The following is a 27,626-nucleotide window of genomic DNA, read 5'->3' as shown; positions in this document are numbered from 1 at the left end:
ACTATACTTTTGCTCTGGTTTATGCTTTAAGATGCTTGTTTAAGAAAGGAGATGCACTTATGACTTCTGGTGACTAGTAGTTCTCTTGAATACCTATGTTGAAGACACCTCCTGTAAGTCGCTTTGGATAAAAGCGTCTGCTAAATGACTGTAATGTAATGTAATGTAATGTGTAGTAATAATGATAAGCTGCAACAATATAAGATTCTGCATTTTCTCCAGAAGAAGGGCAACTTTGAGGACACTTTATCACATTTCCACCACTGAAAAGAAGCCTAGTGGGCACTTTATCATGTTTTATCAACCATTTGCATCCAAGAGGGCACTTTTGCTTTGAGTGTTAACTTTTCTTTAACTCAATGCATGCTGCATAGAATGATCGTGTAGTAATGAATGATAAGCTGCAACAATAAAAGACTGTATTGCTGCTGTCGCTAGATGTCGCTGGCCCCTGTGTGTGTGTGTGCTGCTGGGCAGGCAGGGGGCTGGATGTGGGATGTCGGTGACTCCAGGGGGGCAGCAGGGTATATGTGTGTGTTTGTGAGTGTGTTTGAGACTCGTCGAGCAGCAGGGGGAACTTGAAAACTTCACCGTGTTCAGCGAGGCAGATCTGTGATCGAACAAGAGCTGCATCGGCTCCAGTCCCGGTGTGATCGACAGAGGAGGACCGGTCCGGTTCTCAGCGTTGGAAACGATTTCCGGCCAACATGGATGATTTAGGTAAGTTCGCCGCGCCGTGAACGCAACATTTACACAACGCATGTGTGTGGTGTGCGGTGTTTAACGCAAACCCACAATGCTGGCGTTAGCTGTGTATTCAGCCCAACAAAGGCTTTTAAAGGGCTTGTTGGCTCTAGTTGTGTATATTAGTCCAGGTAGGGTAAGTTATCCTGGTTCAACTCAGCTCAGCACAAGGTAACATGCTCAGAAAGGCCCCTAGTGCTGACATGAGGAATCCCTGGAATCAGCTTCATTGAGATAATTATAATTAATTATATATTATATTATATTTGATTAGATAGTATGTGTGAGATAAAGGACGTGGTGCTCTGGACGGTGCATTGACGGTGTTGGTAGGCGAGTAATTGTTCGCACAATTCCTCCACATCACTTAACCAGGCTACTGTGGGGCTTCTCTAACTTTTTCATGCTCAGAACCAGCTGAAATATTAAACAATTAGACCACAGGTGATGTGATATGTGATATTAGACACTGACCTATCGAGCCCCAGGCTTGCATAACTGCCTCTACTGCAGGTGGGGTAGTATCAGCTGGCTTCAGTGCTTTTAAAAACAATAATAGAGCAATCATTGAGAGAGTGGTTCCAGTGATTGGGTGGTCAGAATGATCAGTAGCCTATATAAAAGTCCATTTCAACACATTTTCAGCCCCGATTGTCACATCAGTGCTATATTAGCTCACATAAAACAGAAGCTGGTGATTCCAGGAGAGCTGTGCTGTCCTTCTGCCTGCACAGATGAGCTTAACTCAGTAAAATATTGCACACTTGGTGACAGCAGAAAATGTAATGCCCTGAGGGCTGGGTTGTGGTGACAGGGAGGGTGTGTGGAGCTCAGCACAATGTTCTTGATGCACACAAAACCCTTGCTCTCCAGATTGCCTCTGTGACAGTTCCTCTTGCTATTATTTCTGTAGTTTCCCATTCTTACACTCTATTCACTCTCAGCTTGGCAACGTGTGTAGTTTAATAAGACTGCTGCAGGCCATGTGGATCTTTCACAAGTTACTTTCAATAATGTAGAATATTTTATACAAGCATAATAGCAGACCACCTTCCGTGATGCAAACGTGTGCAGCCCAATTAAAAACAGAAGGAACCCCCTGAAGTAATACAGCTTTTAAGTATTCATTTACAAGCATTAACTGTGCAGTTTGTGTTTACAAGGCTTTGATTTTTTTACCCTGGCAACTGTAAGGTTAAGTTTAGCAGGACACCCGCGAAATGCATTGAAAGAGTCGGGTTCATTGGATGCTAAAAAAACAACAACACCAGAATGCATGCATAAAGTCAAAGATGATAAATGTCCTGCAAAAGGTGTCATGTGAGCTGCAGGTGGACCTATCAGATGAGACTTACAGGTCTGTTCCACAGTATGTTATTAACATATCTTTACCATTTCAGCCAGGGAAGGGCTGTTTGAACTGGGTCGGTTATTTAGAAAAAAAGAAATTTGAGTACATATCTGCATTACATTACATTACATTACAGTCATTTAGCAGACGCTTTTATCCAAAGCGACTTACAGGAAGTGCATCATGTTTGCTCTGCAGCAGAACCTGGATAAATCTAATTTAGGCAAAAAAAATTGCTCTCTGGTTGACACACTGGATGTGAGGGTGAGACTGTACCAAGAATATTGGGCATTCTATATCCAGTCAATATTTATGGATCCTTCTCAGCTTACGTGGGTGAAGGGCTTTCCTTAAAGTAGCAGCTTAAAAAAGAGCGTTACTCAACCCGGTGTAATTATCATGTCACAGGGTTGTAAATTCTGTCATCGTTTGAGCAGAGACCTGTGAAACTGGGGCGCACAAACTTAGAGAAATGTAGGTTACAGAGTGCACTTATGTCCTTATGGATGCTGTTGGGATGAGAGTAATTGAGGGATATTTTCGTTCCATCTGTTTATGAAAATTGAAAGTTTTAAAATGGTTTAAATGCAGTCAGGGGATCTACAGAAGCACCACCTAAAGAGCTGAATAGAGGAATTGCAGGGAGTCATCCACCTTAGAGAGGACAATTAACCTACTTTTAGCAGAGGGGTCCTTCCTCTCAAGTGCTGAGCACACTAGACCATGAGACATTCCAACAACTGGCTCTCTCTTTCCCCCTTTCCCTCACTTTTGTTGTTCATTTCTAAGCACTATTGCCCCAACACCAGGGGCATTAAAGCAGTGACTCTGGCAGGTTTGCTTCCTCCCTAAAAAGTCTTTCCTGTGATCTGCACATTTGCACACTCTCAATCTGCTTTATCCCACTGCTTCCTCCAGAACAGCCGTGGGAGCAGACTAGCGCTGCTCACAGGCAGGGCGTCGGGGTGGATCAGGCCCACATGCAGGGATTGGGCCTCAGCCAATATGTATCCTCCTTAAACACTGCACTGCCCCACCCTCTCTCTCTCTCCCCACTCCCCACCATTCCTGTGGCGAACCACATAGGAAGCTGCAGGCTGCAATCTATTGACAGTTTAAAGCTGGCTGAGTTTGCAGGAGAGCAGATTAGCTTTTTGGAAGATTTGGATTTAGGCGTGTTTTGATGCTTGATCGCATGCAATTATCAGCTTTTTAACTCCAGACAATAATAAAAGTCAGCAAAGGAATTGGTTTCAAAAGCATTCGTTCTTTATGCTAGACTTTGATATAGTGTGTGTGTCTTCTTTTATTTGTGCAATCTTTGCAGTTTAGATGCTGCAGCAGGTTCTTAGGCAAACTTACATTGACCTCCCCTCCTCAGCTATCAGCGCTGCCAAGCGTTGCTGCTTGCTTCACTGCACCGGGCCTGCACCAACAAGACATGAATGTCAAATAGCCTCCAAAGTTTACTTCCTTCTACTGACTTTGATCCTCAGTACCTTTCAGTATTTCCTTTTCATATCTGTAAATACAGTAACTGCTCTGTTTCTCTCTCTCACTGATTTGTTTTACTGTCTCTTTCGAGGCATCATTTGAAGTGAAGTGATTCCCCAGAGCCCTGTCAGCACAGCAGCTGCAGCATTGGAAATGTCACTCATGGATTGGGCGTGGGCACAGCAGTTCTTTACTTACTCCAAATGAGATCTGATTTAGCCTAGATACTCAACCGAGTCTAAATTTAGGTTGCTTCATTGTTTATACACCAAAAGGAAAAGAAAACCGTCAGACAGCTCTCGTGACACTGATGTCATTCATGTCTGAGCGGTGTATCTTCACTCTTATCAGGGACACAGTTTGTATAATAACCTAATTTCCCTTCTATCCACTAACCGTACTGCACTGTTGTTTTCAACAATAGTCAGCCTTCAAATCGAGACTTTAAATAGATATTTTAGGAGATACACTTATTCGCTGTCTTAGCCAGACAATTGATACTAGGGCTGACCCTCTTAGCTGATAAGTTGAATAATCGGTTGTTTTGCTCTTAGTCGTCTAAGATTTCTTCTTTATGTTTCAGTTCTAAGAATCTTATGAACGCAATTCTGGTAAGATTTGAAATGGTGCTTTTGTGTAATACTTTGTCTGTATGCTAAGTATGAAGCAGATTGGGGATTTCTGGTGCAAATTCACCAGCTAAATTTAAACCTACAGTCAGTATCTTGTTCTCTTTGCTTAACAAAAGCCAACGTGTTAAAACAACCAAAAAGGGGGAAGTTTCAGGAAATGGCTGCTTCCAGTCTGGCATGCAAAACTATAACATGTTGTTTTTACACTTTGGTTTTGATGTGGATGACACAAAGAAGATAAAACATATAATCCTTAGAGGTTACAAGTAGTGGGTGGACTTTAAAAAGTACCAAACATTTACGAGGCTGGGAGCTTCTAACAAAAGACACTGTTGAGTTGCATTACGGGAAGTGTATGATCAATTATTTTTGGAGCTTGAACCATACTAGAGACTAAAAGTCATGATATAGCTCCCTCTGATGCTATAATTCTGAACGATTATTTTTAAGTACACAAACCTTATTGAAATGCCATGCTGAGTCACTATAGTACCTTCTAAGTGCAAAGTCAAGACTAGGAAGTTCCTCTGATTAAAAAAAACCAACAAAAAAAACCCCTTTCAGTTAACTTCCTCTTTACTTAGGCTCAAAAACCTGGCAAGTTATTACATCTTCAGTAACCCTCATCTTAATGCAACAAGAGGCAAGCCTCCCCTAAACCGATGATCAGTCCTTTGTGTGTGGCTTATAAATCACACACAGAATCAATGTGGCATCTGAAGGCTTGGGAGAATCCCTTGTATCTCCTCCAGGGTTTGTCCATCTGTTTGACTTTCAAATTAAAATGCTGCAGGGTTTTGAAACATATGGTAATGCACACACCCACACTCAGACACACAAACACTCATACAGAACACGCTCCTGATCACAGACTGCTGGTGTGGACGGACAGCTCTGAGGGGGAAGCTGACTAAGCAGCGACAGCTCTACACTCAGCCAACCGTCATGTCATCTCTCATGGGCACAGCACACCATAACAACAGCCCGCAGGGTCCATATCCAAACTGCTGCTGTAGATTTTTGGAATCAGGGTTTATGTGAAAATAGGCCTTCAAGCCAAAAAACATATTTAGACTCATAGGGATTCAAGCAAAATATGGCTAGGGTTTGGATCTGTGTAGTTTTAGCATGTCATACAGTATAGTTAATGCATGTGCCTGTCATGTTTCTGTTCTTTGTCTATGAGCCCTTTTTATTGGGCAGCTTCTCGTCCAGCTGGACGCATGTTTCATGACAGGAAGTGCCCTTAGTGACCTCTCTGTTGTAGCGGCAGTCTTGAGGTTTGCTGCTAACCAACAGAATAGTCTATTGTAGGTCTCAGACATCATGTTAGTCATACTAACTTGTGGACGTGCCTCACCCTGTCCTTTTTTTGGCTACTTCCTTAATGTGAGCAGAAGCAACTGGTTTGCATTTGGTCTTATTAAACCCTGTATTTCGTTCTTGCTGTTTTCCATTTTGATTCCAGGCAACTGAAACAGCTCATTAGCTTGATGTAGCATGTTGTCAGTGAAGAAGAAGAGGAGAAAATAAGGTGCAGTTATAACACATTGTGTAGTCTGCATTGGGTATAAACATCAATCATTATAGCTTTTGTTTGCCCTCCATCCTGCTGTGTTCTGATAGTTGTGAGATTCTCATCATGTGTGACAGTGACTGACAGCTGGGTTGATGCGATGCTGCTGATCCTCTCATCCAAGCTGTAACAGGAAAACAGCTGGTGTATTAATGTTTTTCATAGAAGATAAAGGCGCCACAGTATTAAAACTCTAATCTAAATTAGATCGACAGCACAAAATGGAATCAACCACAGTGTTTCAAAAGGTAACTGCTGTTTGTATTGTGATCCTTTTGCTCCAGTTCAATTAATGCCTTTATGTCACATGAAATGGAGCTCATTGTCGGATTGGCCTTTCAAATGCACCTGCATGGTTTTTCAGGCGTTCCCCTAATTGGCTCCTAAATGTCATTTTTCTAAGAGGTTGTGTAGTTGGCATGGCTGCAGGCTTAGATAACACACTGCTGTTTTAATAGGAAATGGGTTTGTGCCCTGCAGGTTTTCGTTGGCCTTGGATCGGGTTTAAAAAGTCCCTAACACACTGCTGCTACTGCCCTATTTGGGATATAAAGCCATCAGAATGAATTGGGAAGCTGGTGGGAAAGTAAGCATGATTATATGTGTGTGTTTCATATCGCTTGTGCTTTAGTTGGATTTACAATCGGCATCTGGCTTGTTAAAGAGGATCATTCAGGAAGCCTGATCTAGACCCCACTCGAGTTAATGACAGCGTCAGTGATGCTTGGGTCAGGATTACTACTCCACAGGTTTATAGGGGTGTTGGCTTAACAAGAGTTTACACACAAGCTGGTTCTGGCACTGGCCCTGAGCTGACTGTTTTCCAGTGGGATGACTTGGCGTCCTTTGCAGACCTCACAAACCGTTCTCTCCATCCCCTTCCCTCTGTCCTCGTCCTGCCGGAGGGGGACAAAGAGCAGCTTGTTTCTGATGCTGTGACCTACTTCAACCCAGAAAAGACAGAACCAGACAGAACTGATTAGGGGAAGGGAAAAACTGTTCATCCATCTATCTATCCATCCATCGATTTTCTACTATCTTACCAGGTCTGGGGTCATGATTTTAGAAATCTGACAAAAAAAAAATCTTAACTGGAGATCTCCAGAAAAAGCTAAAAATAGACCTATTTTAGATAAGATTATCCTTCTTTTTGTAACGCTCAGTGAGTCCAAACTCGCAATTTTTTGGAGTATAAATTGTTATTGTGTTTTCTTTAATCTAAATTTACTTTGACACATTTAGTATAAAAGTATTAAATATAAAAGCATGGAAATAAGACAAAGGGGAAAAAAGGTTGTATTGCAAAAAACTTGAAAGTGCCTTACACCTTACGGGAGAGGTGTAAACAGTATGTCATCCTACAGTGTGGTTTAAATTATTCCTGTGGGTGAAATTATCTTTCACTCGCCAGAGTGGCATCACCTGCAGGACAAATGCAGAGGATTTCCCATCTGACTATTGATTAATAAGGTGTTTGAAGACAGTCTTCACAACAATAGTTTAGTGGATAGTTTTATTCTCTCGTGCAATCTATGCAGTCATTAAGGAATTTTGTGTTCAACTTTTCTTTTGCTTATGGCTTTTTAGTGTTTGCATTTAGTTAGATGTTATTTTCAGAATCAAAATACCAGAACACACAAACACAATATCTTTTGTTTGCAATTCAAATAAACTTGAATTGTTCATACTGTCTGTAATAAATGCACCCTCAGTACTACTGAAACATTTGTTTTGTGCTTTCACCACTGTTGCACACAGATGCTCAAAATAACCACAGGGGCAACGTGTAAACCACAGGAACAGCTTCTGCGCCCACAAACTACCTCTGTCTTCTTTGTAAGCTCTTCTCTGTGGGGAATAGGGGTGCAGAGAGTAGGTGGGAAACAGGAAGACGAGATTGTCTTTTATCTTTTGCCTGGTATTGTTTTAGTTACATATACTCTCGTGTTTTTCTTTCAGTTGTCATAGTAATAGGTAGAGATTTATACAATTAATAAACCTTCAAATCCTGATTTAACTGAAATTGAATGATTCAGTTCATTACACAGTTATTAATCCTGTGGAGAATCTGTTTGCAGCAAGAATTAAAAAACAGTACAAACATTACTCATAAGCCATAACAGCAGTTCCTAAAAACTACAAATATGAAAACATTGTAAAAAAAAAAAATAGATACATACATAATACATAATAGATATAATTTGTAGTGAGTATGTTTTGCTGTTGAGCTGCACAACAAAGTTACAATTTAAAGTAAATGAAAGCATATTGCCAGCTAGGTATGCCTTACATTATGCATGCCCTCCTCACTCTTGCTGTGAATCTGGGCAGGGGCAATTAAGAAATAAAAATACAAATTTAGAAATGATCCCAAATCTTGCATTATTAAGTTTTAGGCATTGCTGCTCCAACTGTAACAATGCAAAAAGAGCTGCAGCGTTGGTTGAATCGAGTTGTGAGGCAAGACTTCTTTGGAACATACAGTTATTCACAATAGATGCTGGTAAGTTAAGTGTAAATAAAGTAAGAGGAACATAACCTTTCTTAGATGAAAAGCACTCAGAAAGCAGACAATGGGGCGATACAGATTATGCTCTTAAATTGCATGAGCTAAATGGATATTCAGTGTCTGTAAAAAATAACTTAAAATTATGAAGGCTTTTGTGGCGACATTATCATTTACTTCCTGTCCTACACCTTGTAAACTTTGCAGCCTTTTTATACATATTTGCTGTGGTCAAACATGCAGTACTTTCTGGGAAAGCACATTCATAACACATGCTGAAAGGGTGTTTACTTTCTGGAAGGAAATGATCAGAGAGGTGTCAACGCTTGTGACTATTTCTGCGGTCAACTGTCTTATATGTGGTGTTGCTTCACCCTGGAGCTGAAGACCTAACGTTATTCAGCTCCATCTGTTTGATGTTAACTTTCTTTGACAAGGAACGGTTGAATGCAACTCCCAAGTATGTGAATATCAAAGTGGTTGTTCAGTGACAAGAATTGATGTTAGCTTAATGTAAAAACGGAAAGCAAGAGGCAACGGCTCTGTCTAAATTTAAATAAAAGACACACATTTTAAGCTCAATATTTAACACGTTATCTCCTTTGTTTAATCTGTACACAAACAGCTAGCTCTTCTCCCTGTATTCAGTCTTTATAATAAACTTATCCGCTCTTGGCTCTTGCCCCACACTCAACACGCGTACCGTAAGAGTGGTATCATTTAACCGTTGGGAAGAAAATGAACAGGAACATATTTCCCAAAATGCCAATCGGTTCAGTTTTTGGTCTCTACCAACACCTGAAGGAAATATCTGGTGCTTCAGCTTCTAAATGCTTCACTACGCTCAGCACCTAGTTGCTAACTTTGTCTGTCTGCCGTCTGCTGCAGGGTAGATAACACACATTTGATCATCAAAGCCTTTTTTGCTACAATCGTCTGCCTGCTGGTATTTTGCCTTTTCCAGAATCTAGTCGATGTAGATACTGACGGGAGTGTCTTTTTTCATCATTTGAAAATTGCCATGCTGAGGCAGTGTGATGTCAAACTGTACTATAATTCATAGTAATATGTCCATTTTCATAATCCAACTAGCGGTGTTTAACAGGGTGTTCAGTCAGTTTGCATTAACAAATTCTTCAAATTTGGTACAAACATACACTTGGACTCAAGGATGAACTGACTAGTTTTTGGTGATCGAAGGTCAAGGTCACTGTCCCCTCACAAAACATATTTTTGGCCATAACTCAAGAAGTCTTATGCTTTTATTATCATAATTTCACACAAATGTCTAATAGAATAAAATGATGAGGTGGTAACATTTTGGACCGACATGGATGTAAACTGCAACATGACTGGTTGGCTGAGGAATACAACGGTGAAGCGGTAAATTGTAGTTCTGAGCCTGAGTCTGGTATTTAGGTGTTGGATTGCATGTGTCTGAACAGACTTTGCTGTAATTGTATTGAATAATTTAGAGTGGAGTACAAGCTGCTGTGTAAGCAGCTGTATTCTATGACTTAATTGCAAGAGCGTGCTGTGCCGGCATTTCCATTTAATAGCATTTATAGCAGTAGCACTTCATTGATCTGAACATAAGAGAACTCCTACCAGACTCTTCTTTATTCCATGTAAAGTGGGTGAGAATGTAAAGTAAATGTAATGTAATACATAGTATAAGCTGGTTGGGTGGTCTGTAATGTCCTACTGTGGCTTTGACCGTCATGGCCATCCATCATCTACTATATGTCTCTGCTCCCACAGGTCAGGGTCGGGCGGTATTTATAGTGAGCCTAGATGCCTCAGTCCGTTTCTGGTATGTGTTGTGAAGCCTAGCTGAGAGGCACCTGTGTGCAGTTTTGTTGTTCTGCTGTTGTACCACCTGTGTATATGTGTTTCTAGTGCGCTTTAATCTTTGCACTTCTGTTCCTGCCGAATCACACCAAATGAACACAGGCACTGGCCTTCTGTTGTCTAGCACGAGCCCAGAGGGGAGTAAAGTGTAAGTGCATGTGTGCCCAATTTTTTTTTTTTTTTTCTTCCGATGGTAGCCAAGATTCATCATCTCTGCGATGGTCTGTCAGCTCATGTCACAACGAGAGGCCATCTCTCTCACAACAGAACATGAAAGGCTGTCACTTCATGTCCACACACATTCACAGACTAGTAACTGAAGGTCGTTCCTTTCAATAGAGATTGTTTTAACATGCATGGATCATTTAAAAAAGAAATTTTTTTTTTCTCTCATCTGTCTTATCACGCTATCTTGTTCAGCTGGTGTGCAGCTCGCATCTATCTCCGCCTCTCACTCTTTCTCTCATGTTTGGAAGACGAGCTGTGGCATGTAAGGAATTCATATCAGCCGTCATGCACCTTGCAACACATCAGATACAGAGGCAAGAAATTAAAGGAATGAGGACAGGGAGATTCAGAAAGGAGGTCAGAGAACACAGGTCAACCCGCTGCACCGACAGAATCTTGCGGCTGACTATTCATGCTGTTAGTTTCACTTTGGTGTCAGTGCATATCTCAGGAAATGCCTCCGCATTTATGAACCTCACAGATAAAGCCGGCTCTGTATAGCAGTCTTTAGAAGAAAAAGCCAGGAATGAACTCGAGTCTCACACACGACTCGACAGCACCCCCTGCAGGCTACATTTGATAGGACCCATTCCCTGAAGTGAACCGCCACTACCAGCTAAATAAACACGGGATGTGTTGAGTAGTGGACGGCAGTGATTCACTCCTTGCCGTGGTCAGCACTGATAGAGCCTTAAGCAGTGGGTGTGCGATGTCAGGCAGCCAGGATGTCCTGTCAGGGATAATGGAGGCTTGCATCTCTTGACGTCCAGGACTTGTATTGATCAGAAAGTAAAAGCATGGCTCTGTGATTGCTTTTCTCACTTAAAATGTTATGTTGATTTTCACTATGAAAGTTTGCAAGTTAAGTGCTGATCCAACATCTGTCCACCCCTTTGCTATTAACACACTTGACTCTTCAAATGGTTTTACTTGCATACACTCATTTTCCTGCATCCCCCATCCCTTCATTTGTTATTTTCCTGTCTTTTTCATCCCTTCCTCTGCCCGCTCCAATCTTCCCAGTCCCCTTTATATCTCTCTCTTTCTCTTTCCTGTAACAAGCCCTATGAGGAGCAGCGTTCGTATAATTAAAATGCACACCATTCATCTGGGAGGAAGGGAGTCTCCTTAATCTGCGTCAACCCACATTTTAGCCTCTGAGGATTTGCCTGCTGCTCCACACGCACACACACACTTCCCAGTTACACTCGCTATCTCTCCCGACACTCCCACCGCAGTTCCTCATTGTTTGAGCACAGCTGTGCCCTGCCATGTCACATTTAGTGTCGTGGACATGGAAGCTAACCAAACGCTTGTGGTTATTGTTGTTCAAGAAGGGCGAATTGTGTAACATTGATGTAGAAAGTTAGACTGTTACATATGGATGAAGCCTATTTCTGGTAGGCAGGGGTATATCTGTCACCTCACACAACAGCCTGCTCCTCAGGAACTTTGGTCTCTTAAGAATTTATATAGTTTTGTTCTTGTAACACATCAAACAGAAGTTTAATCCCAAAATTCAAAAAAGAAATACCCCAAAATACGCTAAAATAAAAGTTATCTACAAAAGTTATTGCCTCTCCTCACAGAGGATAAGAATGAATCAGGAGGCTCACTTACTTGGGTGTCTCTTTATGAGTTCCTCATTTTACTGTAATTCCATTTTTGGTCACTGGGGAACTCATCTGTGCTTCAAAAAAGAGTCAGTGTGTCACGGTATGTTCCCTTGGCACAGGAGGCTGACACACCTCTGTGTGTTTGTGTAGCTTGTGGATGGGTCAGAGCATGCCGAGCATGCAGTGTTCAGTGAACAAACGCAACTCTTAAGCTGCTAGCTTCTATATTTTATGCTTTGCATCTATACTCTAAATGATAGGACTGTTTTCCCAACCACTTTGTTGAGGGCAATGAGCTGCTGATTTCAATAAACTCCCTTACATATTAAAGTTGGTATACAGCTCTCCTACAAGGCAACAGAATATGTGTTTCATATAGCCCGGGGGTTAGTGTTTTAGCGTAACTCCATTTTGCAGCAGCAGATTTTTTATACCCAGGGTTGAGGCCAGTTCAGTTCGAGAGCTAAGTTGATTAACATCTCTTGTGTAAACAATCTGGACGAACATCTGTTGACTGAGGTCTTCACCAGCTGCAGTAAAACTTTATTCTGACGTCTGCAGCAGATATGTGCTGAGGACCTCAGATATGCTCACTATTTATTAATGCAGTATTTCTTTAATAAATAGTCTTTGATAAAATCTAAATTATGTTCTGGTCTTAAATTAATTATTGATGCTTAATATGTACATTTGTAAACTTTTATGAAGATTAGTTAGGACTTTAAAACATTACATCTTTACATAACAACCACTCTTTGTGTTGTTATCTTATGATTAAAATCAGCTGCGTCGTGGGTAAATGTTGCAAAGAAGAAGTCGTCTTAACCCCTGTGTTTTCAACATAAGAAAACCTCAACCTTAGAATAAGTTCACAGTCTTGCTGACTTCCCCTTCTACTGGACCAGAAGTAGAGCTTGTAGAGACTGCAGTGTTGAGCTCACCCCTCTGTCTATTGGTTGGAAACATCTTTGAAGGGTACGTTTTGTCTTACACCATACTTGGTATGATTTATAAAGATTGACTGCTGTTGTTTCCGCCTCTTTACTTCTATGGGTGTGTTTTTTTGCTTCTACCAAGTAAGAGACGCACTCACAGAGCTGGCTGCATTAGCGTAAACAGTGAGCTGCGCTGTGTCCATAATGAAACTCTGTGGAATGTGCTCAGGGTTCCGAACAGAGTCTCTGCTGTGAAACCTAGTCAGCTGGCATGTTAGCCATGCTAATCATGCTAACCATGCTAATGCTAAGTTGGGCCAAGTTCATCTGGTATTGATCTCTGCTTCTGCTGTGTCTCCTCTCAGTCTGGAAAACCCTGCAGTCTAAGTTACTTCTCTACTGATGATACTCTGCTTTACCTAGCAGTCAATAAAAGTGACAAATCAAAATCTACAACTGTAGTTGGTCCCCCAAAGAAGTTTGACATTGTGAAAGAGATCATATCCTAATAATCCTTATTGTACTGAAAGACTAAATTTCATGTAACATCAATATGTGGTAAAAGTCAGTGTGAGTCATGACAAACGTAAGCAGAAAGTGTGCTGACATTGTGAAGGAGGGGCAGATTACACCTTTATATACTTTTTGTGATACCACTCCCTAAGTTGGCCATGCCTCTTGTAGATAAGAACTCTGCCTGCTCTCAACTTTCATTATTCCACAACGTTCCCCTTCACCTGCTGCAACGCGCTCATCCTGCCACCATTGGACCGCTCCGTCCTCAGAGACTATTTTACAGAGCGTAGTCATTTGCGTGAGTAGTATCTCTTACTTGAGCTTTCAGGCAGCAAAGTTGGAGCTGGAATAGCAGCGTGGCGGGGTTGACCCTAACCCACTGCCATTCTTTTTAAACCCTCCTTTTCCTCTTTACCCTGACCCTCTCCTCTACTCTCAGTTGCACCCTACTCTCCCCCCTCCTCGTCCTCTTGGTCTCTTGATCTCTTATGCTGATGGTAGAGTTAAGAAAGGCAGTTCCTGCCTGGCAGACTGTCTGTTTAGGTTGCCCTCTTCCCCCTCCACTTCTTCTTCATCCTCTGTTATCTCCTCTTCACTTCCCTGGGTGTAACTTCTTGTCTTTATTCTAAGGTATGTCATATCTATATGTTACTTTAGCTATGGTTTTGTATTTCTTTCCCCGCTGCTTTATTTTAGGATAGAGCTTGGGAGTAGTTTGTCTTTGGATCAATTTAGCCATACTGGCGATATTGCAGTATAACGTATAGAATATTAAAAACCTAACAATGAAGTGCAGTTTAAATCATTCAATCAAGATTCTTTGCAATAAGGAGTACAACTTAAATTTAATAACTGTATTCATTTGCTGTTTCTAACATTGGTTAATTGGTTTTGTCTTGAATTTACAGTAGATTATGAACTTGATTTTTGCGCCGTGATTCTCCTAAACAGACTTAAATATATTGTTGTCATGGAAAATTTGAAAACATTTATACCATTATTTTTGTACTAATGTACTAATTGCGAGAGTAAGTTTGTTTAATTTATGGATTAAACTTTTTTCTGACTTGTGAAATTCTGCTAGAGAAACTAAACACTGCTGTGGTGAGTGAGCGTGCTAAAATAAGCCCAAGTATCCAGTAATACAGTCTGAGCTCTTCATTATATCCCCTATAATGTTATGTCTCCTTTTACCTGCCCGTTAGGACTGCTAAATTAGTAGTTGTTTTCTTGGCAAAATAACCTCATCATGCAGTGATGGTAGCTGTTGTTGTGTAGATGGTAAATATGAGTATGTGTACCTGGTTTCAGACTTGACAGTGACTCTTGGATTTAAGACATGACAAGTATCCAGGCAGACAAGGGTCAATGAGTAACCAAAGGAGTGGCAATGACAGTCGGCATGATTCAACTTTTACAACTCCACCTCCCCTGATGTCATTGCACATTGGCTTTTGACCGATTGTGGAAGACCTATCATTATTTGATCCTGGTTGTATAAAAACAGAACTGGTGATGATTTTTTGTGGCTCTATCCTGTCACTTCACCAAACACTGTATGAGAAGATAATTATCTCCAGACCTGTTATGAAGAAAATCTTTGTTTTTGTTTTCTGCAGATGCTTTGTTGGCGGACCTTGAGTCCACAACATCCCACATTTCCAAGCGTCCGCTCTTCCTGTCTGACGAGACCGCCTACTCCTTCCCTGTTGGGGATCAGAACCAGCAAGACCTCTGTTCTCCACCCCAAGTCCCACCCACGCCCTCTGAGCTAAACGGACTTGATGAAACAGAGGTATAAGCTCACATGCATGTTATTGTTTGGCTAGTGAAAGATAAATTGTTTGACTAAAAACATTACTCTAAAGTGACTGCCCTTCCTCTCCTCAGTCCTTCAGCTCAGCTCAGAGAAGTCCATGGTCTAGAGATAGCAGCAGTCCAACTCAACCAATTGGCGAAGAGGACCACGTATACAGGTAGGACTTTGAATCAAGCTAGTTGCATCAACAGTGTATAAATATCTATAAAAAATGACTTGTACCCTCAAAAGTTAGGGAACTCTTATAGATGACTTTACTTGGCAGCATTTTTGTGGAAAACCTCCACCGTATTTTGCAAATTACAGCGAGGACATTAAAAGGGGGTACATAATGATGTATGTAATCTTTTTTATACACGCACAAATCATTCTACTACAAATATCCATTTGGGTGTTGACTCATCTGTGAGCCAGACACACTATCCAAATGATGCCGGTGTCAAATATAGCATCACTCTCAGTCCTTGGCTCTGCTTATAATAAATATTGGTTCTTCTTCCTTCTCTGTACAGTTTCCCTAATAAGCAGAAGAATAGTGAGTCATCAGCTATTGCCATGAACTCATCCTTGGGCAGCAACCTGTCTGAGCTGGACCGTCTGCTGCTGGAGCTCAATGCTGTCCAGCAAAGCACCCCTGCCTTCCCTACAGAAGGTACACAAAGGGATTCTTTACAATTTATAAAATGCTCTCTTATGTTTCTTGGATGTCGCTTTCTAAATGTTGCAGTTGTTTTTGTGGTATAACACAGGAATGTCCCTTCTCTTCACTGTATTTTAGTTTTGGGGGGTTTACAATATGATAAACTATGCACTGTGCATCCATGAAGGGCATGTATTTAGCATTTTCTTCTGTAATAGAAGAAGCAGCTCCCCCACTGCCTGCCAGCAGCGTCATCCACCATGTCCAGGAGAATGGAGTCTGTACTGCAGGCAAGGCTGCACCACCTGTACTGGAGAAGCCCAAGCGCAGTGCTGCCGCTCGGGGAATAGAGGATGTACGACCAAGTGTAGAGAGCCTTCTGGATGAGCTGGAAAATTCTGTGCCCTCACCCATGTAAGCCAGAAATTGTTAAACCAACATAGAAATCATGCCATTGTATTCAGCTGTTTGAATTAGTGCTCAAGGATGTTACATTAACATTTAATGTCACTTTTGAGCCCATGAATTTAGTTGATGGTGTTCTTTCCTTCTTTAGTCCCACACCGTTGGTTGTGTCAGACGATCAAACCGATGGACAGGAGGAAACTCCAGCACAGCAGCAAGCCAGAATGTCTGCCTCCTCTGCCACACGAGAGCTGGATGAGCTAATGGCCTCCCTATCTGACTTCAAAGTCCAAAGCAATGTGAGTATGGTAGTGGGTAGATTTTGGGTCATGGGGGGTTTGCATACTGGATGGTGGAGGTTTATTTTCGGGATTGTGTAACTCTTTAGGACTGCACTGCAGATGTTTTCAGGGGTTTGCACGGCTGTGAAATTAATTTTAGAAACTGAGAGCAGGCTACTTTTATTCAGCGTCTTTTCAGTATCTTTGGTTTTGTAATGTTGAATGGATTGTTATTGCTGGCAGTGTCCACAATAGAAAAGTATTCCTTGATTAGATATTTTGCTGTTTTACTGTTTCCATGGATTTTACTTAAAACCGTTAACTTTTGCAGTGTTGCAATGGCATTAATGAAGTTTTACATGAACTTTTTTAACCTACACTTTATTTTGGACCAGTTTTTGTTTAATCCGACAAAATATTTAAAAACTGACCCGTACTTGACATCCAACTTTATGTTAAGTTGTTATCACACTTGACAAAAAAACCATACTACATGACAATTTGAATTTGTTGTGCTACATTTCTTTGACGGTGCAAGTTTGTTGCAAGTTCAGATTCATTGAGGAAGTTATGGGGTTGATGCAACAAAATCAACACAAAATGCAATCCAATATGATTTTCCACTAAAGCCCATTAACACATAACAATAAATGTTATCTCTGCGAAGATAAAAAAAAATTCTACTTTCGTTGAGACTTTGTTGAAGTAGTGTTACTTCTAGTTATTTTTGAGATTTCAAGGGAATATTTCTGCCCCCTAGACTTAATTTGTTCAATTTAAATGAAACTAAATGTATTTGATTGATTTTAAGTCATTTAACTTCATTTTTTAAGTATTTCAGGAATGATTAGTTGAAAAAAATTGTAGTCTTTTGTTCATTCCCTTCATTCTCAATCTGTTTTCCTGGTCTCCTTCTCTTTTCTCTACCACTGTTTATGTCTTGTCTTTGTTTGTACATTGCGATCATTACATCAACGCACCTGATTCAGTCTGGCTCTCAGTTGTCTGTGAATCAGGAGGCTGTAGACCCTTCATTGGTAGCTGGTTCCCCAGGGACGGCCACATCTATAAATCCCAATATTGGTTCAGTGGATACTCTTCTATCTTCTAGTTTCACTACTCCCTCCTGTACCCCCCTTCCATTGGAACTCCATATAGATGAAGATGGTACTTTAGCCCCTACATCTTCAGCTGGTTCCGCTGTAGTCATTGCATCGTCCAAGAGCCTTCAGTACTCCCAGATCCAACAGATAGGTGATGGTGGCAGTGTCACGTCTGAGATCACTCATGAGGAAAGCCTCAGTATCTCTAGTACCACAAACAGCCCTTCAAAAATGTCCACCACTAAAGTGTCTGCTAATAAAGTCTCAAGTCCTTTTGGAAAAAGCTTAAGCCCAGTTACTAGTGGCAGACGTTCTAGTCCAGTAGGCACTGCCAGCAGCTCCAGTCCAGTAGTTGTTTCAGAGAGCTCTAGTCCTGTTACTGTGTCTATAAACCCCAGTCCCGTACTTAGAGCCAAGAGTCCAAGTCCACCTGATCTTAAATGTTCCAATTTAAATAAGAATCCAAGCCCAATCCTTAAAAGCTACAGTCCAGTTCCTATAAATCATACCCCAGAATACAATAAAAAGACTGCTAGTCCAGTGACAGTTCCAAGGCTTTCAAGTCCAGTTCCAAAAAGTGCAAGTCCAGTGATAATCCATTATATTTCTAGTCCCGTAACTGTCCCAAAAAGTGTTAGTCCAGTGTCAATTCCAAGACTTTCGAGTCCAGTTCCACAGATCGCAAGTCCTTTGAAAGTCCCTGATATCTCTAGTTCAGAAAGTGTATCCAAAAGTTCTAGTCCTGAAACATTGCCAATGACTGCTTGCCCAGTAATACTCCCAAGGCTTTCAAGTCCAATGACAGTTCCTAAAAGTCCTTCCTCATTCATCAGAAAAAATTACACAGTTCCAGGCACCAGTAGTCCAAGAGCTTCACCAGTTCCACTTGCAGCTGTACCATCAAATAGCCTGTCTTTCCCTCCTACACAAAAGCAGGCAGGTGAAATGCTGGATATAATATGGCCATGTCAGGAACCCTTATTAGATGATGCTTTAGACAAACTCTTAGCCCAAGAATCCTTCCAACTGAGTGACAACCAGCCACCTGCTTCCATTATGCATGGAGATGAAGACAGATCTTGGGAGGAGGAAGATGGAATTTACCCTTATCTCAGCCAAGAGGGAACCCTGACACCCATGACTGAGTCCAGCTGGATGGATGAGTGTTTCACCCCCTCCACCTGCCCTGGGACACCAGATGCAACGCTGGACCTTCCCACACAGCAGCCCTCTGCTGTCGAGCGACTATCTGCTTCTGGCCAAGTAGGACTCTCAACTTGACTCTCCCAAAATAAGCTGCTGGCAAAAAAAAATAGAGAAGCTATTATTTGGCCATTTGGCCTAAAATAAGATTAGTTATCTCTGAAAATAATGGCAGAATGGCTATGTTGGACAATTGTTCAAGCAGAGTGTATCTCTAGTTGCCGAACTAAGCTTATATTGGGAGAGCAGCTCCTGCAAATACTCAAGGAGCTACACTAAAGCACAAAAACACAAAGTGTCTTGATGAAGAGAGATTCTTCCATCGTTGTGGTGTGATGCATGTGGTGTCACTGCATAGCAATTACAAAATGGCTTGAGGGAGAAATCTCCCTGTAGAGACTATTTGTAGCTGATGTCGAAAGCTTTGCTTAAAGGATGTTTCCGCACGCCCCTACTTGCTTCGGTCCACATTGCTGTGTTAATCACAGGGCTTGGCCTGTCATTTTTACGCAACCAATGGCTGATGCAAAAATTCGTATACAATCACTGATTGTGTCAATACAAAGACAGTAGGGTGAATATTTTTTCTATTGCCAATGCATTTATGCACTAAGAACATGCACATGTAATTAAAAAAACATACATGAACTTTGCTTCTTTGATATTTGGCCTTGCTTTGGCACGTGCAGACTTATGTGCAAGCATTTGACTTGTGTTGTCTTGAGCTCAGCTATCCAGCATGCCGTGCCACAGATATTCAAGTAGTTTTAAGTAGACTTTGAATGGAATGGAGGGCTGTGCTTCGCTTCTGCAGACAACTTTGATTGGATACATGAGTGCCTGACAAAACCTCCAGAACATTTTGACAAAAGTATGTCCTGGAGCCAGTGCTTGAGCATTTTTTGACACTTGAATGAGACATCCTGTGCTGGGTCTGTCCTGCTTGTGCTTGCAACCCAACATGGACTTGCTGGTCAGTCACACAACCCCAGCTTCCCACACCTCCTTATATCATCTACTCTCTAGCTCAAGTCGGTTATCCGCCGCACCAAAGAGACCTCCAATGTGCATCCAATGTTCAAGGAGGGAATGTTGCGACGTAAAATGGGACCGGTCATTGTGAATAAGAGCAACTCGCAAGACCGACTCATTGAGGAGCTGCAGGGGAAACTGGGAATCGGGCGAGTGGAACGCAATCCTAAGCGACAGCCAGATGATTGGATGACAGAGGGAGTCATCGTCATGTCCAACCCACAGCGAACACGGGAAGAAAGAGTCCAGCCATCTGTGGATAAGGTAGACATTAGAGACGCACAGCAGGAGTCTGTGCTATTCAGTGCTACTCCGGGACCCTGTTATCCAAGAGATGGAAATGATCTGTCACTCTGACACATTTAGCTTATGTTTGCCCAATGGCTAATAAATTGACTGGCAAATATTAAATATACATGATGATTCATCAGATTGCCAAAAATAGTGCATTTGTCTTTGACAGTCAGTCTAAACAATTCAGTTTTTCATGCCAATTTTGTTCTTATTACCGTTTCCTTTTTCTCATTCTGTTTTTTGTTATCTGTGTGCTCTCCTTTCTTTGCTGTTTCCTTTTTCATTCTTTCCCCCAGATCATCATCCCTCCAGAATCACCTGCCCCACAGAGAAAAGTCCTCCCCCTCCACAATCTCCCCCAGCCCCCAAAAAGCCACCCCCAGTCATGCAGACTCCCCCACCACTACCTCCTCCCCCCCCCGACCCCTCCTCGGGAACCTCCCCCGCCTCCCCCAAGGAACCTCCCCAGCCTCCCCCAAGGAACCTCCCCAGCCACCCCCAAGGAACCTACTCCTCCCCCCAAGGATCCTACTCCTCCCCCCAAGGATCCTACTCCTCCCCCAAAGGAACCTACTCCTCCCCCCAGGGAACCCACACCTCCCCCTTTCCAGATCCCTCCTTCACCTAGCCCCCCTCCAAAGCCTGTCACGCCACCTCCGCCTCCCAAGGTCTTTGTATCAGTGGGCTGTCAGACTGAGTATGACCCTATCTTCCCACCAATGCAGGCATGGATCACCATTCTTCTTCTTTCTCTTCTCTGACCTACTTCTAAACTTTGAATTGTGGTTACTCAAGTGTGTTTTGCGGTTGAACCTCTGTAATCATGTGAACTATATAATTTCATTGGTCATTGGCTCTGTTTTTCGACCCCTGGTGTCTATTCATGCCAAGTTGCAACAGGTACTCTCTTAAAAGCTTTGTATGAAATCCAGTCAGGCCAGGTTTTGGCAGTTGCTGACATTCAGGCTGGAGAGACTGAGCCCCTTTTCTAATTCTGACATTTGACGGCGCCAAGGTCTGTGTGTTCAGAGTGGGGAGGAGAGTTTACGAGCTTAGAGGCGAGAGGAGTGTAACCCCCCCCATATTCCTGATACCGTGTCCTGCCATGCGCAGGAATGGTAGGCGGTGCTGAAACCTAATCTGCCACATGACAGCACAGTTACCACCACAATTATAGCAGCTCCCACAGGACTTCCGTCAACAGGTCGCACTAGGTTAGATACCAGCAGGATGAAGGTTAATGTCATGTACCATCCTTTCTTTAAGAATCCCTTGTGTCTTTACTGAGGTAGTTTAGGTGATGACTTTTGGCGAGAATGATTGATATGAGCGCTGCGGTATAATTGTGTACTGGGTCAAGGCTCGGTGAGATGCCTGGCTTTTTTTTATTTGTGTGTGTGTGTGTGTGTTTGTGTGTGTGTTTGTGTGTGTGAGGGAATACATGGAGCAGAGATGCTATTTTCTCTCTCAGTGGAATTCAAGAGTCATGAAGTTCAAATAATAACTTGAGATGGTCTGTGTTTGCTTACATTGCTGTAACACACAGAGAGTCATCATCAGCCTGTAAACATGGATTTGGTTTGATGCGATCATATTTTGTACTGGTTGATATGTCCATGGCTTGTTTTGATATTTTCTCTTCGTATTCCATAAATCGTAGACAGCTAACCGCCAACTAGATTTTTCCCTGGTTGTACTACCTGCAGTCCAGAGAGAGACTATTGTAACAAACAATTACAAAGTCGGTTAGATGAAAACATTGTATTACGTTTGCAAAATGATGTGATGTCACAAGAAGGTAAGTTCAAAAAATGATCATGCAAAATTATGAGTACGGTATATTGAGGCCTCTTTGGTATTTCATGTCTGTCAGATCCATCCCCAGGGAACGACTTCTCCCACCGGTCCCCCTAAACCAGCCAACAAGCTGGACAACATGCTTGGAAGCCTGCAGTCCGACCTCAACAGACTCGGAGTCCAGACGGTGGCTAAAGGTGTCTGCGGAGCCTGCAAGAAACCCATTGTTGGGCAGGTGATGATAACACTGAATCACACACATACACAAGTCAACTTGAACTTGCATGCTTTTAGATACATGTGTACACATTATCTCTGTGTATATACACCCAAATTACTGAGTGAAACAGAATTTAGATTACCAATTAGGCTTATAAATCATCATCATAGCTATTTTTTGTTAAGAATGTTTTGAAAAAAAGCACTCAATCTATTGCCCCTGTTGATTAGGTTGTGAAGTGTTGGCTCAAGTTCCACATATCTCATACTGTGCTGGTTGCTTGAAATCCCAAGCCAGTCAATCTATCAATAATTTAACTCTTATTTAATTGGCAACTAATAAGCAATGTCAACTCAAAGCTTTTATTCTGTGTTTTATTACATGATTTACTTACTTAATAAGAGACTTCTGTTTAAAGAAGCGCAATTATATAATTTTTTGTGAATCATGATCAATCTGCAATGGACTGGGATTATTATGACTATATAATAGTTAATTTTATAAACCTTGAGTTATGATAACTGCTGCTACCCTTTTGCTTCTTGCATGCAAGGCTGCATGCAAGAAGCAAAAGAGGGAAAGAACTGGCTCTCTGCTGAGCCAGTTCTTTCCCTCAGAAGCTCATTTCAATTTAATGCACTGTGTCTCCCCACCAGGTGGTGACGGCCATGGGCAGAACGTGGCACCCCGAGCACTTTGTATGCACCCACTGCCAGGAGGAGATCGGCTCTAGAAACTTCTTTGAGCGTGAGGGCCAGCCTTACTGTGAAAAAGACTACCACAACCTGTTCTCACCCCGATGCCACTACTGTAATGGACCCATACTGGATGTTAGTAATGCATACATTAAATTACACACACACACACACACACACACACACACACACACACACACACACACACACACACACACACACACACACACACACACACACACACACACACTGGCACATTTACCATGGATGGGTGTATAATGATATTTATTTATTCATAACTTAATGGATTAAGACCAACTGGAAAAATCACTACAGGGCGGAAATTGCCTTTATTTCTCAAGCGCACACACACACACACACACACACACACACACACACACACACACACACACACACACACACACACACACACACACACACACACACACACACACACACACACACACACACACACACACACACACACTCCTAGAGGCAGTAGAAGTGAAGGGACATCTACATGCCCTGTGCATGAAAACTGACTATCTCCTGTCTGTCTTATCGCTGCATGCTTCTCTTCTCTTGCTTGTCAGCACTCAGTCTTATCCTCATAGTGACACACTCCCATCGGGTGTTTTCATCCTTTGTTTTTACACACAACAAACACACACACACTGTGCCAGAGGTAGGTTTCCTAATTCACTTCTCTTTTCTTTCTTTCTTTCTTTCGCTCCTATTTCTTTCCTTTTTTCTTTCTGTCTTTAGTAAGCCATTTTTGAACTTTCAATTGTTTACATTCAAATCTTTATTTTGGGTTTTTTACCAGGGAGAACCAGTAAATTTAGAATAACTAAACAATGTAAGTTATTTGCTGGACTGTATATACATATGTTTATATTTAATTGTGTAAACCATCTTAGTTGATTGTGAATTGCTCAATCTTTAAGATTTTGAGCCTGATTTTCTGTTTAATTTTATTTACTTTGGTGAGGCTCATTCACATGCAGTGTTTTTGTACTGTTGAAATGGTTTAAATGTACTTTTCACACTGCACCCCCTGGTGGTAAAGCCAAGGTTTACTTGTGCTCAGATATGTGGTTAACAGTTCTTGCCCCTGCAGCACAAACTTAGCAGCTGTGGATGTTTTAAAGCCTTGTGTGACAGTATGAGCGTGCGTTTAGCTGAAGCTACTGAGAAATGCTATCAGGCCTGGAAAACACGCAGGGCAGCGCCTCCCACACTGCCTCTGTGAACTTCCCCTGCCCTCTCCTGGCGTCTATCTGATGTGATAGTTTCTCCCATAATTGCAAACATAACTGCTCATTCTGTATGTGGACTTTCTTTTACAACAGACACCTTTTTTTCCTGTTTGTTTATTGGTCACTCCATTTTTAGCAAAAATGAAATGATTAACCGTTTGGTTCTACTTTGTTTCACAGAGAGTAGTGACTGCTTTGGACAAGACTTGGCATCCAGAGCATTTCTTTTGTGCCCAGTGTGGAGCCTTTTTTGGACCAGAAGGTACCAACTGCCCATCAATTATTAACATAACACCTGGCTTTAGTAAACAAAGAGCAATGTAGAATTTCCATTATAAGCATACAGCGACTCACTGTGTGTCTTTGCTGCCCTCTAGGTTTCCATGAGAAGGATGGAAAGGCGTTCTGCAGAAAGGACTACTTTGACATGTTTGCCCCTAAATGTGGCGGTTGTGCCCGTGCCATTCTGGAGAACTACATCTCTGCTCTCAACGCACTGTGGCACCCTGAGTGCTTCGTCTGCAGGGTAAGCCACTCAACATATCCAACAAATTTCGCGACAACCAAACCGATCCTCGAATATTCAACCTCTTCTATTCTGATTTTCCAGGAGTGCTTCACACCATTCATAAACGGCAGCTTCTTTGACCACGACGGCCAGCCGTACTGTGAGTCGCACTACCACGAGCATCGCGGCTCGCTGTGCTCCGGCTGCCAGAAGCCCATCACCGGCCGCTGCATCACAGCCATGGGCAAGAAGTTCCACCCAGAGCACTTTGTGTGCGCTTTCTGTCTTAAGCAGCTCAACAAAGGCACCTTCAAGGAGCAGAACGACAAGCCCTACTGCCAAGGCTGCTTTGTTAAACTCTTCAGTTAGACAGTGTGTTTGTGTATAAATGTGTTTCAACACCCGTCTACACATTAATTTTACAGGTCTAAATGCACGTGTCTGACTCATACATGTCTAGCATGTATGAGTCAGTGAAATGTTTTTTGAGAATGAGGGTGTAGTTCACTGGTGGATCACAATATAAAATGTCTCCGAGTATTGACCCTTGACATGGAAGGGACTTCCCTGTCTGTCCAACCTCTCAGGCTTGGCATTTCACACTTTTGCTAAAGACATTTTTAACAGAGCCCAAAGAGATTTTTATTTAGAGTTTTCCTCCTGTGTGCAGCAAAGAAAACACGCTTTTCATTTCCCCCTTGTGCGTGTGTACATATATAAGCGTCAAATTAAGAATTCTTCAGAGCACTGATTTGTAAATGATTTAATTCCCCCATTGCAGGGCAACCATGGCATCCTTTGATGGTTTTATGCTGAGATAGCTGCTTAATTGCATGGACCATGGAGAGTTGACTTAAGCAGTTTTAGAATATGTTGAGTGTTAAATACATAGTGCTTGGCCAATGTTTGGAATAATCCATGAAAAATATGTATTTTTCTAGCTTTGGAAACTATTTAGGTGCCATTTAAAAAATAACCATGAAAACTCTCCATACGTACATTCACACAGACACTCACTAGACTCCTCCATCTTCTTCTTCACTATTTTAAAATACCAGTTCAAACTATTTGCACACTCCAACCACAGATCTCTTGATGAGACCGTCTTAAGGTGCATTTTACAGGTGTCGGCAAGACATTATCTAGTCCTTATTTTTCTACTGTTTTACAATGAAATTGAACCAAGATGTTGTATCAGTTTCAGCAGACATTACATTTACATTTGTGCTCTTGTAAGTTAAGTATTTTACCATTGGGAGTGAGATCAAACATAAGTCTATATACATATATTAAACTTTTCCCCCAGGAGCAACTCATACTTTCCTACCGCAAAGTGTGCGTTGTGTCATTTACATTAATAGCGTTCAAATAAAACTAAACGAAAGTGACTGATGACAAAAAGTAGGTCAATAAGAACAATTGATGTATTATGGTCTTTAATGTTGAACTTGTGATGCAATTTAAAAGAATCCAAAACAAAGTTGATTGTCTTTACTCCACTTTAAAATTAGAGATTTTCATGCTGTATGTACCCACGCAATCGGTTCAGAAGAATTCAGAATAATTGATTCTTCAGTTTAACATCTTTTCCATATTTTACTATTGCTACTGTTGTGAATTTATCACTGTATTGAATCTATTAATAACCCTGGTTAAAGATTTACAATATGGTTGTGGATTAGAAGCATGCTTTCTTATATGTGGAGTTTTATCAGCACTAGCTGCCAGATGCTGTTACAATCAAAAACTAAATTTGTATACCTGTGAAATGCTCGACTTTGTGACAGAACTGTGTTTTGTCACTGTTTTGATGAAAATATATATATTTTTGAGCTGTTTGGGCTCACACTGATATGCAAAGAGCTGGCTCTATTGGCATGGAGGCTAACAATAGTTCACCCTGTTCTCTCACACAACGAGTACCAGCTTTGATTCCAGTGTGTTAGACTTCCACGGAAACGCAGCCCTTATTATTTTCATTTTGAGTCATGAACTATGATCCTACTGTCTGAGTTTATGTCAGGGGTCACTGATGAAAGCTGGATGTTGGTGTTAGCTGGTCAGGAATCAGAATACAACACCAAGCCAGGGCCAAGCCTCTAGCAAAGTTGATGTTATGACTCATTTCATCTTTATCTTACCTGAAGCTCTGTTTTGTGACATGAGTGGGGTTTTTTGTGACAATATTTCTTGTCTTTAATTTTGATTCACTATGTGTGCACAGAGTGAATACACAGTATCTACATTCAGATTGTTTTTACTTTAAGAAGATGTTTCTCTTGTGCCAAATGTTTCAATGCAATAAGGTCTTATACACTGTGGAGTTCTCAACCTTTCATGTGATTTGACTCGTTATGGGCTGGACTCTGGGAGAGGCTTCGTCTGCTGTGGTGCATCTCAACACCTAATAGTTTTCACTGTAATAGACAAGCCAAGGAGAACAGTCCGTACCGAGTCATTCAGTCGAAAGTATAGTGTACACTTGTAGCTGATTCAGATTTACAGGAAGTAGCAGGGGGAAATAAACAGGAATTGTGAGTTAACTTTCCCCCATGTAAATGTATCTACTTACAGTATATTGCCTTAAAGTTTTTGCTTCTGTCAAAGAATTCCTAAAAAAAAAATTCAAAGCCTTTAACTGTTAATGACGTAAAACGAACTTTGCTTTGTAAATGGAGACATTCATGTGAAATTTTACCATTTCAATTTGCTCATGAGCTACACATTTTTCTGGCTCTCTGTGTTGGTGGGGTGTAAGCCCATGTGGGTCCTGATTACTGACTGATTATTATAACTGCTGCAAATAAAATAAGTTCTTTATTTCTGGCATTGTTTTGTCTGAAAAGTGATTTTGTGTTTTTCTTTTCACCCATATCTTTTACCAATGTTTTGCATTAAACAAGATCTTTGGAAATATTTAA

General features: G+C 41.6%; 1 protein-coding gene across 1 annotated transcript; it reads left to right on the top strand.

Annotated features, from left to right (window-relative positions):
- Window positions 1-456: 456 nt before the first annotated feature.
- LOC129105397 (paxillin-like) lies at window positions 457-27,626 on the top strand. The gene is made up of 11 exons (XM_054616393.1): window positions 457-720; window positions 15,069-15,244; window positions 15,340-15,425; window positions 15,781-15,920; window positions 16,127-16,322; window positions 16,465-16,612; window positions 22,100-22,258; window positions 22,900-23,073; window positions 24,378-24,459; window positions 24,575-24,723; window positions 24,808-27,626. Exons 1-11 carry the CDS (start codon window positions 708-710, stop codon window positions 25,072-25,074), a joined length of 1,590 nt encoding a protein of 529 aa, XP_054472368.1. The 5' UTR covers window positions 457-707; the 3' UTR covers window positions 25,075-27,626.

This window comes from Anoplopoma fimbria, chromosome 17 (assembly GCF_027596085.1).
Source record: "Anoplopoma fimbria isolate UVic2021 breed Golden Eagle Sablefish chromosome 17, Afim_UVic_2022, whole genome shotgun sequence".
NCBI lineage: Eukaryota > Metazoa > Chordata > Actinopteri > Perciformes > Anoplopomatidae > Anoplopoma > Anoplopoma fimbria.
Note: the sequence above shows the minus strand (reverse complement) of the source record. Positions and strands in the feature narration are given on the sequence as shown.